The 16,177-nt window shown below is 62.1% G+C and overlaps 6 protein-coding genes across 6 annotated transcripts; all 6 read left to right on the forward strand.

The window, feature by feature from the left end:
- Positions 1 to 44: 44 nt before the first annotated feature.
- On the forward strand, positions 45 to 1,640 carry LMXM_26_2200 (conserved hypothetical protein; the record flags this gene model as incomplete). Its single annotated transcript, XM_003876473.1, has 1 exon — positions 45 to 1,640. One exon carries the CDS (start codon positions 45 to 47, stop codon positions 1,638 to 1,640), a length of 1,596 nt encoding a protein of 531 aa, XP_003876522.1.
- Positions 1,641 to 3,029: 1,389 nt separating this feature from the next.
- Positions 3,030 to 5,693, forward strand: LMXM_26_2210 (conserved hypothetical protein; the record flags this gene model as incomplete). The annotated part of the gene is made up of 1 exon (XM_003876474.1): positions 3,030 to 5,693. One exon carries the CDS (start codon positions 3,030 to 3,032, stop codon positions 5,691 to 5,693), a length of 2,664 nt encoding a protein of 887 aa, XP_003876523.1.
- Positions 5,694 to 6,474: 781 nt separating this feature from the next.
- Positions 6,475 to 6,726, forward strand: LMXM_26_2220 (putative ribosomal protein L38; the record flags this gene model as incomplete). Its single annotated transcript, XM_003876475.1, has 1 exon — positions 6,475 to 6,726. One exon carries the CDS (start codon positions 6,475 to 6,477, stop codon positions 6,724 to 6,726), a length of 252 nt encoding a protein of 83 aa, XP_003876524.1.
- A 1,051-nt stretch (positions 6,727 to 7,777) lies between these two features.
- Positions 7,778 to 9,112, forward strand: LMXM_26_2230 (putative GDP-mannose 4,6 dehydratase; the record flags this gene model as incomplete). The annotated part of the gene is made up of 1 exon (XM_003876476.1): positions 7,778 to 9,112. One exon carries the CDS (start codon positions 7,778 to 7,780, stop codon positions 9,110 to 9,112), a length of 1,335 nt encoding a protein of 444 aa, XP_003876525.1.
- Positions 9,113 to 9,899: 787 nt separating this feature from the next.
- LMXM_26_2240 (putative kynureninase) lies at positions 9,900 to 11,306 on the forward strand (the record flags this gene model as incomplete). The annotated part of the gene is made up of 1 exon (XM_003876477.1): positions 9,900 to 11,306. One exon carries the CDS (start codon positions 9,900 to 9,902, stop codon positions 11,304 to 11,306), a length of 1,407 nt encoding a protein of 468 aa, XP_003876526.1.
- Positions 11,307 to 12,548: 1,242 nt separating this feature from the next.
- On the forward strand, positions 12,549 to 15,020 carry LMXM_26_2250 (conserved hypothetical protein; the record flags this gene model as incomplete). Its single annotated transcript, XM_003876478.1, has 1 exon — positions 12,549 to 15,020. The coding sequence occupies one exon, from the start codon at positions 12,549 to 12,551 to the stop codon at positions 15,018 to 15,020; it is 2,472 nt and encodes an 823-aa protein (XP_003876527.1).
- Between the last annotated feature and the right edge of the window lie 1,157 nt (positions 15,021 to 16,177).

A 16,177-nucleotide genomic window follows, 5' to 3' on the forward strand; every position in this document is an offset into this window, starting at 1 on the left:
ACACATACACACACACGCAGCTGTGGTGACGGCGCCACTGTCAAATGGCTCAGCAGCAGCCACACCGGCGTTACGAGGGTTACGTATACCCTACCGAGTTCCAATCCACGCCGACGGGCAGTCGCGACAGTGGTGGCGGTGCCTACTTTGGCAGAGAGCGGATACCATCCCCCTCTGCTGCCTCACTCTCCGGCGCCACCGGCCTCGTTCGGCGCTCTGTGCAACACACCGGTGCCGCCGCTGTGGCCACGGCGTCCACCGGTGCCAACGCTACCGGCTACCAGGGCTCGTACGGCTACTTCCACGGGCAGGGCAACAGCATTGACATCACCAGCGGCTACAACAGCGATGCCGGGAGCTCGACGTCAAACCCGCTATACGGAGGCGGCGGCAGAAGCGGGTACATAGTCCCGAATACCTCGTCACAGCACCAGGAGGTGGTGGTGGGGGCTAGCCGAAGCTCCGCTGGGGCGTCGGGTGCGAACTCTACAGAGCCTTCGCCTGGTATGTGGGCAGCAGAGCCCGGCGTGAACAGCCTGACTCCGAGCGGCCGTCAGCTCTCACAGCTTCCGCCGCGACTGCATGAACCTGGCATTTTCCAGCCCTCCAGCGACGGCAGCGCCACCTCAATCACGAACAGCACCATCGGCAGCAGCTCAGCGCGTCCACCGGCTCAGCAAGCGTTCCTGCCGTCGGACCCGTTAATGCAGCCCCTGCCGCTTACTGCATCGCAGCACCGTCGGCATCATTATCAGCAGCAGCCATACGTAGTGTCGATGCCGTCGTCGCCGTCCAGCAACCTGCAGCGGGGGACGGCAAGCGGGGCGGTGCCGCCGGAGGCTGCATTTGTGCAGCGCAGCGGTTCGTGCGCGGCGAGCCCTATCCATATGAGCGGCCCGCGCATGCCAGCTGCCTACGATGCCTCGGCCAGCCCGAACACTGCCGGCGGCGCTGTGTTCGGTAACCGCCGCACGAGTGGTTTTTTGGGTCGCTTCCTAGCGCAGGCTTTGCCGGTGCTAGACGGCAGTGCCGGAGACCCTGGCAGCGGGAACGGGGCTGGCAGTGCAGCCCCCATCGGTGAGCGTCCCCTGCATCAGCTCCGCTTTGGCAACCCCGCCGATGACCTGCCGTTGCTCGAGGAACTTGGTATCTTTCCCCGGCATATATGGGACAAGGCGCGTGCCGTGTTGAACCCCTTCAAGCCAATCAGCGTCGACGCCGCGAAGGACACCGACTTGGCAGGCCCCGTCTTCTTCGCCCTGTCGTTGGCGGTGTTGCTGTCACTGCGTGGCAAGATACAGTTCAGCGCGATCTACGGCCTTTTCATGCTCGGCGTGGGCTTCTTCAAGATGCTCCTGTCACTCATGCAGCCGCGTGGCGGTGTCCCGCTACAATTTGTTGCGAGTACGATTGGCTACGGTCTACTTCCGACGGTGCTGCTCGCCTCCGTGCGCACCGTTGGCTCGTGGGTTATGGGTCTCCGCGGCGTGCTGCCACTGACGCTGCTGATGGTTGCGTGGTCGGCGTGGTGCGGCACGACCCTTGTCGCGAAGGGGCTAGGGATGGAGGAGCAGCGCTACCTTGTTCTGTACCCGATGCTTCTCTTCTACTCCACCTTCAATGTTGTGGCTGTGTACTAGGCGGCTGTGTGTGTGTGTGTCGGTGCGAGGCTTGAGTGGAGGGGGAGATGAAGAAGCGACGCACGTGCACTGGTGCTCGCTCTTCTTCCTCCCACAGCGCGTGTCTGGGTGTGCGAGACTGTGCCCCTCAGTGCCTGGCGAGGAGCCGGACGATGTGGTGAATCGACAAAGTCAGGCTGAGGAAGGGCAGGGCAGCAACGGTGGAGGGCGAAGGGAGATACAGCCGGAGGAGATCGCAGACATCACCGGGCTCACTGAGACGGATGCGGTCGCGCCACCGTTGTGAACTCCATCATTCTGCGTGTCCCTCTCCCTCCCTGCTCCTTCCGCTGCGTGTATGTGTATGTGTGTGTTCTGGCATTTTCCGCGATGGCTCGCGCTCCCTCTCCCTCCCTCCCTCCCTCCCCACACTTTCTATTTACCCGTGACGGGACCCCTCCTCCTCTTCCCTTGCCTCGCCAAGCCATGATAACGGCCCTTACCGACTGACAGCAGCCAACCTATCCGCGCAACCATTTCTGTGTGCATGTGTGAATGCGGCATGAGGCGGAGGGGCGTGTGCGGCTGCCGGGGTGGCCGTCGTCGCCCACCATCCCCTACCCCCACCACTGTCCCTCGCCACCCTTTTCTTCCCTTCTCGGCCGCCTGTTTCATCAGGACACGTCTTGCACCGCGTGACTGTGAGAGGAGCAGCCACCGCAAAAGCGCTTGCTGGCACGGAGGATGTCTTCGCCTCACCGCTGTCCCCCCCCCTCCTTCCCTCTCCTCCTCAACTTTTTCTCGACTGCTCTCCTGTGTCCTCGCCTCCCTTCACCCCTCTTCCCACCCGCAAACATCGTGTCACCTCGGACCTCACGCACAAACGCGCCACCGCAGAGACACGGCCATCCAGCCCCGCTTCCATACATTTTTTTCACGCACACATACACACGTTAACAGCACCACCGTCGCACAGAAGTTGATAGAGTCCACTGCCTCCGGCGACATCGTCCGTGTTCGCGCTGCCTCCGGCTCGCGCAGTGGTCACGTGAAGAAACAGCCGCAACCTTGCACGACAGGCAAGCGCACACGCGCACACATACACACTTACCTCAAATTCCGTTACGGAAACCCCCTCTCCTACCCTTTTGTCATAGAACCGTCACTCGCTCGCTGCACCCGCACCTGTCCACCGTACGAGACAGGGACGCAGCGCGCATAGAATTACTTCCCCACTCACCCACATACACGCACGCCATCATAGACTGCACACACGCACACCGATACACGCACATTATTTTGCACGCCTCCCTCTTCGTCTTGTGTGTTCACTCGACCATCATCCACCCCACCCCACCCCGCATCCCCCTCGCCGCGATCGTGCTCACGAGGACAGCAAATCCGTAGCAAATGCCCCGAAGCGCTGTCGCCGCCGCACCACGGGCAAGACGAGAAGGTGGGGGTGCTGGCTCGTCTCCGACACAACGTCCCTCTCGGCGCAGCGGCAAGGCCGACAAACACCCCTCCGTGCCAGATGCTGTCTTCCAAGTGGAGACACTGCTGGAAGAGGCTCCTCATGCCGGCCGTGAGGCGGAATACGAGTCCGTCGTCGCCTACGTCTCGCGGCGGCTGTTACACGAGACAAACACCTCCCTCTTTGTGTGCGGCGGCTGCGGCTGCGGCAAGACATCGACCGTGAAACGTGCTCTGCGGGCCATTTCGGCACGTGTGCTGCCCTGCGATGCCAAAGCGCGCAGTCTTGTCAAGCATAGCACCCTCGAAGAGTGCGGCTGGCGAACTTGCGTAGAGGACGGTACTGACGCGGCATCTGTCACGGCCGATGCCACTCGCAGGACTCGAAAAACATTGCCAACCACGCCTACCAGTACACCACGCTCCTCTCGCCAGCTGCCGGCGGAGGAAGGCAGAAGCCCCAGTGACGCGAACGGGCTCACGCCGTCGTCCTCGACTTCCTTGAATGCTGCGCTGTCGCACACCACGTCGCCAGACACGTCGCGCACCTCCGCATCGTCATCGGCTGCAGCCACTGCGACCAGGAGTGCTCGCCTCGCCTTGCACTCACCCGAATCGAGTCGGCCAAGCGACTCCAGTGTCAACTCCACCTCCACCGTTTTGGAGGCTGCCAGTCCGGCGCGCCGTGTCAAGCGCGGTCGCGCGGCGGATGAGTGGGAAGGGGACAGCATTCGCTCAGCCGAACTAGACGGGCAGGCCACAGAGGTCCTCACGCGGGGTGAAAGTGCGTGGCGGCAGGCCCAGGGGCTGAAGCAGGAGATGCCACCACGACCCCAGCCAGAGCCGTACAGTCTTGCCTACTTCAGTATGCGGTACCCCGAGCTGTTCTCGAGTGTCGGCACTCGTGCGACGGCATCGCCCTCTTCGCCAGCCACTTCGCAGTTCCGTCAGATTTTTGGCCACTACGTCAACTGCGCCGACGTCAGCGGTCCGCTCTTGGTAGAGGCGGTGTGTGACAGCATCCGGGCAACGTGCAGCCGCACCGACGGCGCCACACAGCTGCTACTCCAGTGGCTTGCGTCCATCGGCAAGGCTGCACCCAGTCGGGGTCAGGCTATCCGTGGCGCAGCTGCTGAGTCGCACGCCGCTTCTACCTCTTCAGCCTCGAAGCGGCGTGCGAGCCCGCCGGCGCTGCACGTCGTTGCGCTCGATGAGGTGGAGTACCTGCGCGGCGGCGGCGCCAAAATGCTCACCCTACTGGCGGAGCTTGCCTTCCAGCACCCCGCGCAACTTGCCCTGATCTTTATATCAAACCAGCGCGCCTTTGTGCACGTGCCGCAGATGATGCTGGAGCCGCTGCTGTTCCAGCCCTACAGCGAGGCCCAGCTGCGGGAGATTGGCGCCAGTGCGACGAATGCCGAGCTGCAGCGATGCGAGCAGCTCGTCGGCGCAGACGACCGCACTTCGAGATCCCCTGCGGCGAAGAGTGCTACAGGAAGCGCGAAGGTGCGCAAGACCGCGGCGCGTTCGTCCGCAACGGACCACAAGCAGCTGCGCGCCTCCGATGTGGACATTAAACCGCGCCTGTACGATTACATCGCACGCAAAGCGCTCCTCGAGTTTTCTGGCGATGTCCGGCAGGTCATCGCCATGTGCCACCGCGTGGTCTCAGTTGCCTGGAGGGAAGTGGCTGAGGCGAGGCTCGAGGCTGCCGCTGCTGCTGCTGCTGCGACGGCTGCGACATCTACGCCCCCGGCGATGTCACGCGACAGAAGAAGCACCGCAGTCATACGGAATGAATCAGCTGCCGACTTATCCTCGAAGCTGGAGGCTGCCGTTGAGGCTTACAGCGTGGACAAGTGTGCAGCCGCCGCAACACGAGCGTCTACGACACTCTCAGGCACCTCACGGTCTTCTGCAGACGCCGCTGGCGTAAACAGCACCTCCTCGACGCGGTCCAGCGGGGCCGCGGGCGCATCGTGTGCATTGCTCACCGCTGCAGCACCGCTTGCCCCAGCTCCCTCGGCGTCGACGCCGTCCTCCGGTGTCATGACGCTGGCCAAGAGCGTCCGTGTCCTACAGAGCAACCAGGTTGAGAGCGACATGGACAAGCACATCGGCACTCTGCCGGAACAGACGCTCTACGTCCTCAGCTGCATCGTCGTTCTAACTTTGCGCAAGCAGGAGGAGCGTGCCTACGCGTTGACGAGTGTCGGTGGCCGCATCGGCACCACTCGCACGCCGGGAGCGGGTCTCACCGTGGCCCAGCGCGCGGTGCCGACGCTGTCGCTGAAGATGCACGAGGTGCACCACTTGTACACACGACTCATGGCGAAGCTGCACTTCCCCGCAATGCGGGCAGACGGCTTTCCTGTGCAGGTGGAGTGCCTCGCCGACTTTGGCGTGCTGACGCGGCCGCAGTTGCGGGGCACCGATCGCATCTTCTCGCTAAACGGGACATGGACATTGCCGGCGATGCAAGCGGCACTCGTGAAGCGTGGCGAGGCGATCAAGCAGGACCGCACGACGACGGGCGCTGGGGCGATGATGGAGAACCGCTTCGAGGAGGTGCTGCGCGAGCTGGCGAGCTTACTCAAATAGCGTGGACACTTTCGCGCTTGTCTGCGCACGGCAGCGGCGCGGATGGAGGTCAAGACGTGCGTGATGCGTAAGAGGTGGAGAGAAGGGCGGACGACAACGAAAAACGAACGCGCGCCCGGCAGCGGGCAGGCAGTGCGCACAAGTGGTGGACACGCTGCGGGGCAAGAGGGTGTTCTCTCCTTGCGTGTGCGCGCGCTTGTGTTGCTATCGCCGTCTGTGTACGCCTATGCACGTGTGCCACTGCGCCTCCTCGTCATGACGGTTCCCACAGTTCTGCACCTGCCCAGGCAGCCTTTTTCCGTTCTCGTCTTCCTCGCGCCGCCTGATCTCTATAGAGTTAGTACACACACACACACACACACGTGCATCTGTCCTTCACTCACTCACCGGCGCGCGCATACCCGTCTGGTCTCTGTGCGTGCGCGCATTTGTGGTTTCTGCTGGTGTCCGACACACCCTTCTTCTCCCCTACGCTCTCCTCTCGCCTTTCTCTGTTGGGAGAGCGAGTGCGATGGTGGAAGAAATACGAGCAGCCGCCCTTCCCCCGACCCTCTTGCATGTCTTCAGGACACCAAACGGACTGCCTTCTGCTTCATCATGATATCTACTCCCGCTTCTCCTCCTCCCTCACCCGACACCGCTCCTCGCTTTCCTCGCTCGCCCACACCCCCTCTGGCGATCACGAACACACCTGCTGACACATCACCTCCCCTCTCTTCGTTAACTGTGGACCGCGCCGCAGTCCCCTTCCGTCGTCGACGCCACACCTCTCTCCTCAGCCATGCCGCGTGAAATCAAGACCCTGAAGGAGTTTCTCGCCATCTGCTCCCGCAAGGATGCGCGGTGCGTGAAGGTGAAGCACAACCCGAGCGCCACCAAGTTCAAGGTCCGCTGCAGCCGCTACCTCTACACGCTGGTCGTGAACGACAAGAAGAAGGCCGACAAGATCGAGCGCTCCATCCACCCGTCCGTGAAGAAGATCGCCGTGACGGCCCGCTCGCACGCCAAGACGAACGCCGGCTCCAAGCAGTAAGAGTAATGCCACCCATCCGCGTCGTTCTGCAGACCACTGCTCCCCTCCCCCTCGCGCTATTCATGCGACTTCGCTTTCTCTCTCCACAACGGTTGAAAAGGGAGTGCGAGTATGGGGGAGGACGCCAGCTGGAGCGCGACGTGAGAGAGCCCACGGACAAGATACGAGTTGAACAAGCTGATGTGGCGCACGCCTCGAACGCGTGCGCCTGCGCCCTATGAGTGTTCGTGTATGTGTGTGTGTGTGTGATGAGAGGGCTGTGCGCCTCGCGTGGCGGGAGGCGCGAGTTGGCTTTTGTTTCTCCCTATTTTTCGTTTTTCTTTCAAAAGCATGTGAGCCTCTGGCCACGTACCATCGAGCGCATCAACGCGTGTGCCAACGAAAGGGGCAGTGGCTACTGCAGACGGCATGGCTGCCTTTCGTACCAGCTGGCGCTCTTTCACACGTTGCACCTCACCTCTAGTGAGCTCTCAGCCACCGCTTCCGGGCGTGTAGCTGATGCGGGGACGGAAAGTGGCCGCAAACCGCCTCTGTCTCCCCGCTTCCTTCACCCCTTTTCCTTCGACCCTCCTCCGATGGGCGGTGCGCGTGTGTAGGGAGGGGAGGGGGGCCATGTCGGGGTTGGGCCGTTGCAAGCACGATAAGACGCGACACCTCCGTTGAATGCCGCATTGCCTCACACAGGGCTCTTCTTTTTATTCCTTCACATGCGCCCCCCTTCCTCCTCCCTCCTCCACCGCCCACATGCACGCACGCATCCCCCGCCCCCCGCTCCATCACTCTCTCTGGTGTAGAGGTAGCAACTTCGACGAGCACACACTTTCCTCTACACCCATCGTGGCATACGTCGAGAGAGAGACGGACGGAGCCATCGCCAGCAGGAGCGACGCACAGCCGAAAGGGGGAGAATCTGTTAGCTCGGCTGTCGTGCCTCGCTGCCTCGCTGCTGCCTCATACAAGGTTGTCACCACCACTACAGCTACCACAACCACCTTATTCTTTCTTTTTCCGTCATCAGAGGCAGTTACAAAGGGCGTGTCAGAGAGCCGCCATGCCCTTGAACGGTACTGCCGGCACTGGTGCTCCGCCACCGAGCGCGCATCCGCAGGCTGAGACAGCTTCGTGCACCAGGAACAGCACCACCGGTCTTACGGAGCACCCTGCGGTGTCGATAGCTCACGGTGAAGCCCACGCACGCGACCTTCTTCAACACCTGCCAGGCCACCGTATCCTCGTCACTGGTGGCTGCGGCTTCATCGGTAGCGCCTTCATCCGCTACTTACTCATGTACGCTCCGGCGTCGGTGCACGTGTTTAACCTGGATACGCTCGAGTACTGCGCCGGTGTCGACGCAGTACTCGGACCCCTCGCTGCGACGAGAGATGATGATCGCGCAGCCTCGGACAGTTGCGCGTCGGCGTCGGAGGGTGCGATCGGCACTGTCGCCTCTTGCTCCTTGCCCTGTGATGTCTCACCAGTATCACGCTACCATTTCATTGCTGGCTCTATCCTGGATGCGACCCTTGTGCTGGACGCGCTGCGCACCCATCACATTGACGTTATTGTGCACATGGCCGCACAGACGCACGTCGACAGAAGCTTCTCCAGAAGCGTACTCTTCACTCAGGTGAACGTCGTGGGCACGCACACGCTACTGGAGTGCGCGCGGGAGTACGGACAGCTGACGCGCTTCTTACACGTTAGCACAGACGAGGTATACGGTGAAACCCCCGCGACAGCGCAGCCGGCCAACGAGGCTTCGAGAGTGCTGTGCCCAACGAACCCGTACGCGGCGACGAAGGCCGCAGCGGAGCACCTCGTCTCCGCCTATTATCACTCATTCAAGGTGCCCGTGCTCATCTCGCGCGGCAACAATGCCTTCGGGCCAGGCCAGTATCCTGAGAAGGTGATCCCAAGCTTCATCGTGCATGCGCTGCGCCAGGAGCGGCTGCCGATCCACGGTGATGGCCATCATCAACGCAGCTTCCTCTATGTAGACGACGTGGCCAGTGCATTGTGCACCATTCTCGTGCGCGGCGGCGTCGGTGAAGTCTACAACATCACCAGCAAGAGGGAGTTGTCTGTGCACGAGGTCGCGCAGCGTGTCGTCGCATGTGTCGCCGGTGACGACCACGACAAGGTGATCGCTGCCTCTCGCGCGGACTTCGATGCCTCCTATGTACGCTACGTAGCGGATCGCGCCTACAATGACGCGCGGTACTGCACCGAAAGCGAGAAGCTGGCGGCGCAGGGCTGGGCGCCGGAGGTCTCGTTCGAAGAGGGGCTGCGCCGTACCGTCGCCTGGTATCGCAAGCATCCTTTGGAGACTGGCGGGTACTGGAGAGGTGCAGGTGAGGCTGGCGCCACAGCTCCTTGCAGCGACTAGCCGTATCTTTGATCGGAGGAGAGAAGACCCCATTCCTTGTGTGTCACCTTCACCGCCACCCCTCCATCCCCTGCATGCTCTTCCTGCCGTCGCACGCGCGTCTCATGGCGCGCGGAGGAGGACGGGAGCCGTAGAGGTGAACGCGGAAAGGCGGCAGGGGCCATGGCAAGCAGAGACACGTACGCACCATGCACAAGGAGACAAGTAGCGGTTTATGTCTGCGTGCAAGCCGAACTGTGTCCCTCTTCATCTCTGCATGAGGACGGGTGTTTCTCTGGGGGGGGTCAGTCACGTACGCAAGACTAGCCAGTAAAGGCACGAACGTGTGAGGCGCGGTGCAAGGGAAGTGAAGGAGCGGCTGCTGAGCAGCCCCCCCCCCCCCCCACGCCGCAATCCTCTTCCGTGTCTCGCTGTGCGACTACACACACCCACACACCGCATAAGCACCCTGCCGCACTCGTGTCCCTCCCCATCTTCGCTCCCCTCTGTCCCCTCTGTCCTCTCTGTCTCGCGGACCGTCGCATTTTGGCGCACGCGTGTGCAACGCCGTCTTGCGCTGCTAAGCTTCAACGAAGCAGCCGCACTCCGTCTTTCTCTCTGTCGTTCTGTTCCTTCGCCTCTCCGGGTGGTGTGTGCGCGCGAGATTCTCTTCCCAGCCGCCACCACTCCTCGTCACGTACGTCCACCGGTGCACTCGCACGCACGCGTAAAGGGGCGTGCTGGGGAAGCACACGGGCGTACAGTCGCAGCAGCAGCAAAGCACGAAACTCCCCCAAAAACGCCATCCATGCGCAACGCAGCGGCCGAGACGCTCTTAAGCAGCGTCAGCGCCACCGGCATGGCACTGACGGAGGACGGCTTTGCGGAGTACATGGACGAGGCTGACCCGCTTCGCGAGCACCGCAACTCGTACCATATTCCCATGATGCGTGACGGCACCCAGTTCTCGTACTTTGCTGGGAACGCTCTGGGGCCGCAGCACGTCGGCGTGGAGGCCTCTATGGCAACCTTCCTAAAGAAGTGGCGCGAGCAGGTCGTTGAGGGGCACTTCATGCAGCCCACGCCGTGGTTCGAGATTGACCAGATGTGCGTCAAGGACATGGCAGCCATCGTGGGTGCCAAGGATACGGAGGTGGCCATCATGAACACCCCTACGGTGAACCTGCATCTTCTCCTGAGCACCTTCTATCACTCACAGGGCAGCAAGAAGAAGATTATGATAGAACCTCACAGCTTTCTGAGCGACGCCTACTGCCTCCTCTCGCAGCTTGAGACACGCGGGCTGAACCCCGCGGAGGACCTGATCAAGATCACGGCGCCGGGCACCAAGGACGGGAACGGCCCCGCCTCCGTGGTCCCGATGGAGGCGTTCCTCTCCACCATAGAGAAGCGCGGCGACGAGACAGCCGTGATCATCGTGCCAGCTGTACAGCACCTCACAGGGCAGTGGCTCGATATCCCCGCCATCGTGAAGGCCGCGCACGCCAAGAAGATCCTCGTCGGCGTCGACGGCGCCAACGCCGTGGGCAACGTGCCGCTGCACCTCCATGACTGGGACGTCGACTTCGCGTTCTGGTGCACGTGCAAGTACCTGAACAGCGGGCCCGGCAGCATCGGTGGCGTTTTCGTCCACAACAAGCACACGTCCGGCGCCATCCCGCTCAATCACCTGAACAGGTGCTGGGGCAACGAAGTCCAGAGTTGCCTCCCGAAGCACCACAGCCTCGAGCCGGCGCCAGGCGCCTCGGAACTGCACATCAGCACTCCATCGGCCCCATGTTACATGATTCTGGCGCCGTCACTGAAGCTGATGGCGTCGGTTGGCATGGAGGCGATCCGACAGAAGTCGTTGCTGCTTACAGCCTACCTGGAGCTGCTTGTGAACGAGCTCGTGCCTCCGGGCTGCGTCGAGATTGTGACACCGGCGGACCCGAACCAGCGCGGCGCCCAGCTCTCACTCCGCATTCTCCCAAATAAGCTCAAGTCTGGCCAGGCGGCCACTCCGAGATACCAGTGCGGCGCCGGCGGGGCTGGAGAGATGGACGACGCCTCCCTACTGCAACGCCAGCTGCTTGACGAGGGCGTCATGATCCACAGATGTCCCCCAGACGTGGTGCCTGTGGCACCGGCACCCATGTACAACAGCTTCGCGGATGTCCTGCGTGCTGTGCGCATCATTGCCTCCCTCTTCTAGTCGAACGTGTACGGCGCCGAAAAAAAAGAAAAGATGCGACGACAGGGTAAAAGGAAAGGGGGGCGGGGGGACGGCGCAAGGGTCCGTCAACACGGATGTATTCGTGCCTGCTGCGCGAGTGTCGGCATACACGCACGCACACGTGCACGGGGAGGAGGGAAGGGGCGGATCCCAGGGGGAGGGGGAGGGGGGCTACTGCACCACAACTTTTCTCGCTGCTTTCTTGCTTCCTCGCTCGCTTACACACATTATTCCTCTGTGCGTGGTGCCCTCCTTCTCCCCACCCTGTCGCTTCTCTTTTCGCGTGTGTGTGTGTGTGTCGTTGTGTTCTCTCGCCTTTGCTCGGCAGCAATCGGTCCCTCCTCCCCTCTCTGTGCCACTGGCAGCCGTACGTGACGCTCGTGTGTGGGTATCTGTATGGGTTTGGGCACTCGGTGTAGTTCTGTGTCTGTGTGTGCATGTGAGCGGGTATGGCGGACATGTAATTCCCAATGCCTTTTATGTGCGGCATCGCTTCCTTGCTCTCCCTCTCCATGTGATGAGCGCCGCTCATGATGGGACAGCAGCGATGTGCCCACAAGTGCCGCGTGTGCCGGTCTGTGCACATGCATCTCCCTTTCACTATCGCTCGTTCTCCGTTTTCCTCGCGTTGTTTGTCTGTGTGCGCATGCAAGTGTACTCGCGCGCATCGACGTAGAAGTGGTCCCAGAGGTGCGAGCAAGGCGCCGCAAACTGATGCACACCGCCTCCATCCCGTCTGCTTCCCCTCCTCTCGGAGGGCGTGTGAGGGGGGACGTATGGGGTGTGCGTCGACGGTGCAGCTGCCTCTCACCACAGAAGACCTCTGTTGCTGTCCTTCTCTCGCCTACTAGGTGCAAAGTACTTTGAAGAACGGCGTCAGTGGCGGGTCATAGGTGCCCGCTCACGCACAGGAAAAAGGAAAATGCACGCGCCTCACACGATTGTGCAGGTGTGTGTGGGGGGGGGGCAAGAAACACCTTTGTGTGTGACGTCCCCAGCACCACCATCACAGCCGTATCCATCCCCTTCCCGATGCCACACCCCTAACCTCCCTCCGTCCTTTTGGTTCTCCTGCCCTGCTGCGGCGACTGCAGCTACTTCTTGTTGTTCTCTTGTAGTGACTCCCTCTCCTGTGCGCTGGCCTCGCACCTTACTTACTCCCACGCCCTGTCGTCCACAAGCAATCATACAAATTGTACGCTAAGCCAAACCACTGTGCCCATGGCGGACTACACCTGCGGCACCGCCACCCGTCACATCGACGGTGTCGGCAGCACGTCTACCCTAGATGACCCGGGCCTGCTCCGCAGGTTGATCAAGTCTGCGAAGAGCGCGCACAGCACTCTCGGTCGTGCGCTGGACACAAACTTGTCGAACCAGCGGTTTGGCGGAGCTGAGATGGAGCCGAGCGCGCTGACAATCAACTGGCGCGAGCGGAAGCATCAGCTTCGACTGCAGCAGGAGATGCAAGTCGCATGCGACGACATTCACCTGCGCGCGACGGGGAGGAAAAGGGAGCAGCGCAATCACGTTTTAGGGGCATCCGCGACAGGTACAGCGCCATGTGCAACAGCCGCGTCCACACTATCAGCGGCAGGCACGGCCATGGGCGGCACCGCTGACAAGTCGCAGCTGTTCATCCCGGCGCTACCGACGATGGCGCCATCCGTGACGGCGGCCGCCGACGATGGCGCGGAGGCCCTCGGTGGAACGAAGATCGGCGGTGACGACCGCGGCTATGTCACCCTCATCGGTGCAGTTCCAACCTACAATACAACGCGACTAATCGAGGACAACTACGAACTTATCAGCAGCTTTCGCGCGTACCGCACGGACGCACTACGGACGGAGCAGCAGGCTGCCCTCCGTGACGTCTCGGCACCCCACCCCGACCTCCTTCAGCAGCTAGCACCGCTGGTTCAACAGGAGCAAGGCGACGAAGCAGGTCATCATCTGCTCGTCGATCAAGAGACGCTCCCGTATCACCTCCGCCAGCGCTACACACAAGCCCGTGCGTCGCAGTCGACATCGGAGGCGCATGGGGATGCGGCTGCTTCGGCAGCGGACGGAGGCGATGGCGCTGCGGCGCATAGCCCTGGGTCTCCGCGGCAGGCGGACGGCACGGCGCCGATGACCGCCGCCGCCAAGGGCACGTGGGCCTTCACCTGCCAAGGTCGTCCGACCATAACGGGCGCGCAATGCAGCGGCCCGGTCGCTGGGGCTGGCGGGAAGGATGGTAGCGAGCCCTATCGCCGCCGCCTCATCGGTCGTCGCCAACCGTGCCTCGGCCAGTACCACGTGCGCTACACCGTTGTCGAGCCGCGTGTCGTTGGCGGCTACGTGGCACCACATGCCCCCACGACGGACAAACAGCAGCAGGGCGGTGCAAATGCGCGACAAGACGCCGACACCGCAGAGGTAACACATCGTACCAACAGCGCTACGGGCGACAACGGCTGCAGCTTTGGCTACACGCAACGAGAAGAATGGCTCTTGACCACGAACCAGCACGGGTCGCACGTGAGCTCCGACGCTGCCGCTCACCGTGGCGGCAGCACGCATGGCCGTAACATCAAGGGCAGCTCCATGTTCATCTCAGAGTCGCCGCGGCAGATGAAGCACGGCACGGCCGCCCCTGATGTCTTCTACTGGCCGTACCCCGATATGCGCTCAACCGTGAAGCGCGTGCCTTGCCTTGTGCAGCTTGACAACCCTACCACGCACCGCCGCAGGGAGCCGCTCGTCTCAGGAGTGCCGGCCTCGGTGTACGAGGTGTGCGGCGATATCGCGGCTAACCAGCCACGGACAGTGACGATGGATCACACGACTGGACGCGACTTGCACTGGTACAATCGAACACCGCCTAAGGCCCTCGGCGAGCCGCTGGATGTGGATGAAGCACTGCGCGCGACGCGGCCGAAGGAGCGAGCTGCAACGTTGCCGCCCCGCGCGCACGCAAGTAACCCGAGTACGGATCCGGCGCATGCGCTGGCCTCAGTGGACACAAGCGTCTCTGTCGAGCGTAATTTAGCATATCCGCAGTCTTTTATTGGCGGCTCAACGCAGCTGGAGCACATCCGTGACTTTGGTAAGATCCTCAGCCGAGACAAGCGGGAGGCGCTGGCGATGCGCAACATCGGCAGCGGTGCGGGCAATGGCGTGCTTCCCGGTGAAGCCGAGGAGGCGTGCGAGTGGACGCAGAGACGTAGCCACTCTGCCTTGATACACCCCCGCGCGCCTGGCCACCAGCCATTCCACACGCCGAACGCTACGGAACTCGGTGAAGTGCCCTCACTGTCCCTAACGAAGCCCCGCTCAGGGTGCACAACTGATCTCGGCAAGGGTACCGCCAGACCAACAAACCTCCTGCCGCTGCACGACCTCACATACGACTCAGAGCCAGGCTATGTGCTGACAGGGCCACGCGTGAAGGGCACACCGTCGATCGGCCGCACTGCGGCACGCCAAGAGGTGCGGTCATGGACTGCGGAGAAGGGCTGCGGTGCCCCGGTGATGTACGATCCGACAGACTACCTGGCCCCACACGTCAAGTCGGTGCCGGACTTCGAGAAGCAGATTACGAAGGAGCGCGAGTTCCGCGGCCACCGGGTCCAGTCGGAGCGGTACCTGCATCTTTTTCCCTCCGTCCCTGGGCCCGGCCACTACACGGTCAGCTACAAGCTGGTGGAGTAGCGGGTGAAGCTGAGGGTGCAGCGAGAGAGAGAACAACGAAACGTAACAGGCCCCAGTGCGTTCTCTCTCTGCGTGTGTGCGCACGCCCGTCTCCTCTCTTTCTGCATTCGGGCCTATGTACGGTAGAGGACTCGGCGGCCCCGATAGACACACGCACACACAAAGCGAGAGAGTGGTCTCTGCCCGTTGCTGTCTCTCTCTTTCTCTCTCGTCCTTTCCGGTGGTCTTCCCCAGTGCCTGCTCGCATGGCTTTCCTTTGATTTCGCTCCTTGCTTCCCCCGTCTTTCCTCACTGCCACGACCTCACTCATGTACACTGCCCCCCCCCCTCCCTCCCTCCCGCCCCTTCCTGCGTGAGTGTGTGTGTGCGCATGCTCTCCCTCACGTCGCGCCTTCTCCCCGTTTCGTTCATAATACCAAATGTTTATTCTCTCTTATCCACCTCGTGTGTGTCGTGTGTGGGTGTCGGCGCATCTTCTGATGCCCAGTTGAGCACCTGCGCCAGCCGCAGCGACGCGTGGCGGTTAAGCCTTCTCCCTCACACACACGCACGCACACACACAGTGACTTGATGTACAACACACTCGTCTTGTCTTTCCCTTGTTGCCGACGTCGTCGCTGACGGCGTCGTTGCTGCGCCCCCCTCATGTCCCTTGATATCAGTGTCACTGGCTTGCCGCTTGGCCGTGCATGTGCGCGTGTTGGCACGCGTAGGTGGATGCGCATGTGTTGAGGGTGTTGCGATCATGTCCGTCACGTGCGTGCACCAAAGGGCAACCTGGCGTCACCGAGCGCAATCACGAAGAAGATACGACCCACACAGGAGGAAAGGGCGGACATTGGCGTCGTCACGGCCGCTGCGTGGGCAACGGTGAGCCGACTGACAGTGCCCGAATGTCGACGAAAGCAGCTACAGAGAGTCGCCACGCAGGGAACCACGTAAGCCCCACCCGCCGTCTCAGTCGGGTTGCTCCCTTAGTCCCTCTACAAGTGCGAGGAGAGCCTTTGCCCTTTCCCACTCTCTTCTCTTTAGACACGCACACACATGCGAACGAGGAGTCGGTTCGTGCTGTGCCGTGTTGAGATGATGAGCGATGCGTGCACTGCTTAACGTGTGTCCATGAAGGGCAAACGCCCTTCCCGGCTTCTCCCCTCTTC

Source organism: Leishmania mexicana, chromosome 26 (assembly GCF_000234665.1).
Source record: "Leishmania mexicana MHOM/GT/2001/U1103 complete genome, chromosome 26".
Lineage (NCBI taxonomy): Eukaryota > Euglenozoa > Kinetoplastea > Trypanosomatida > Trypanosomatidae > Leishmania > Leishmania mexicana.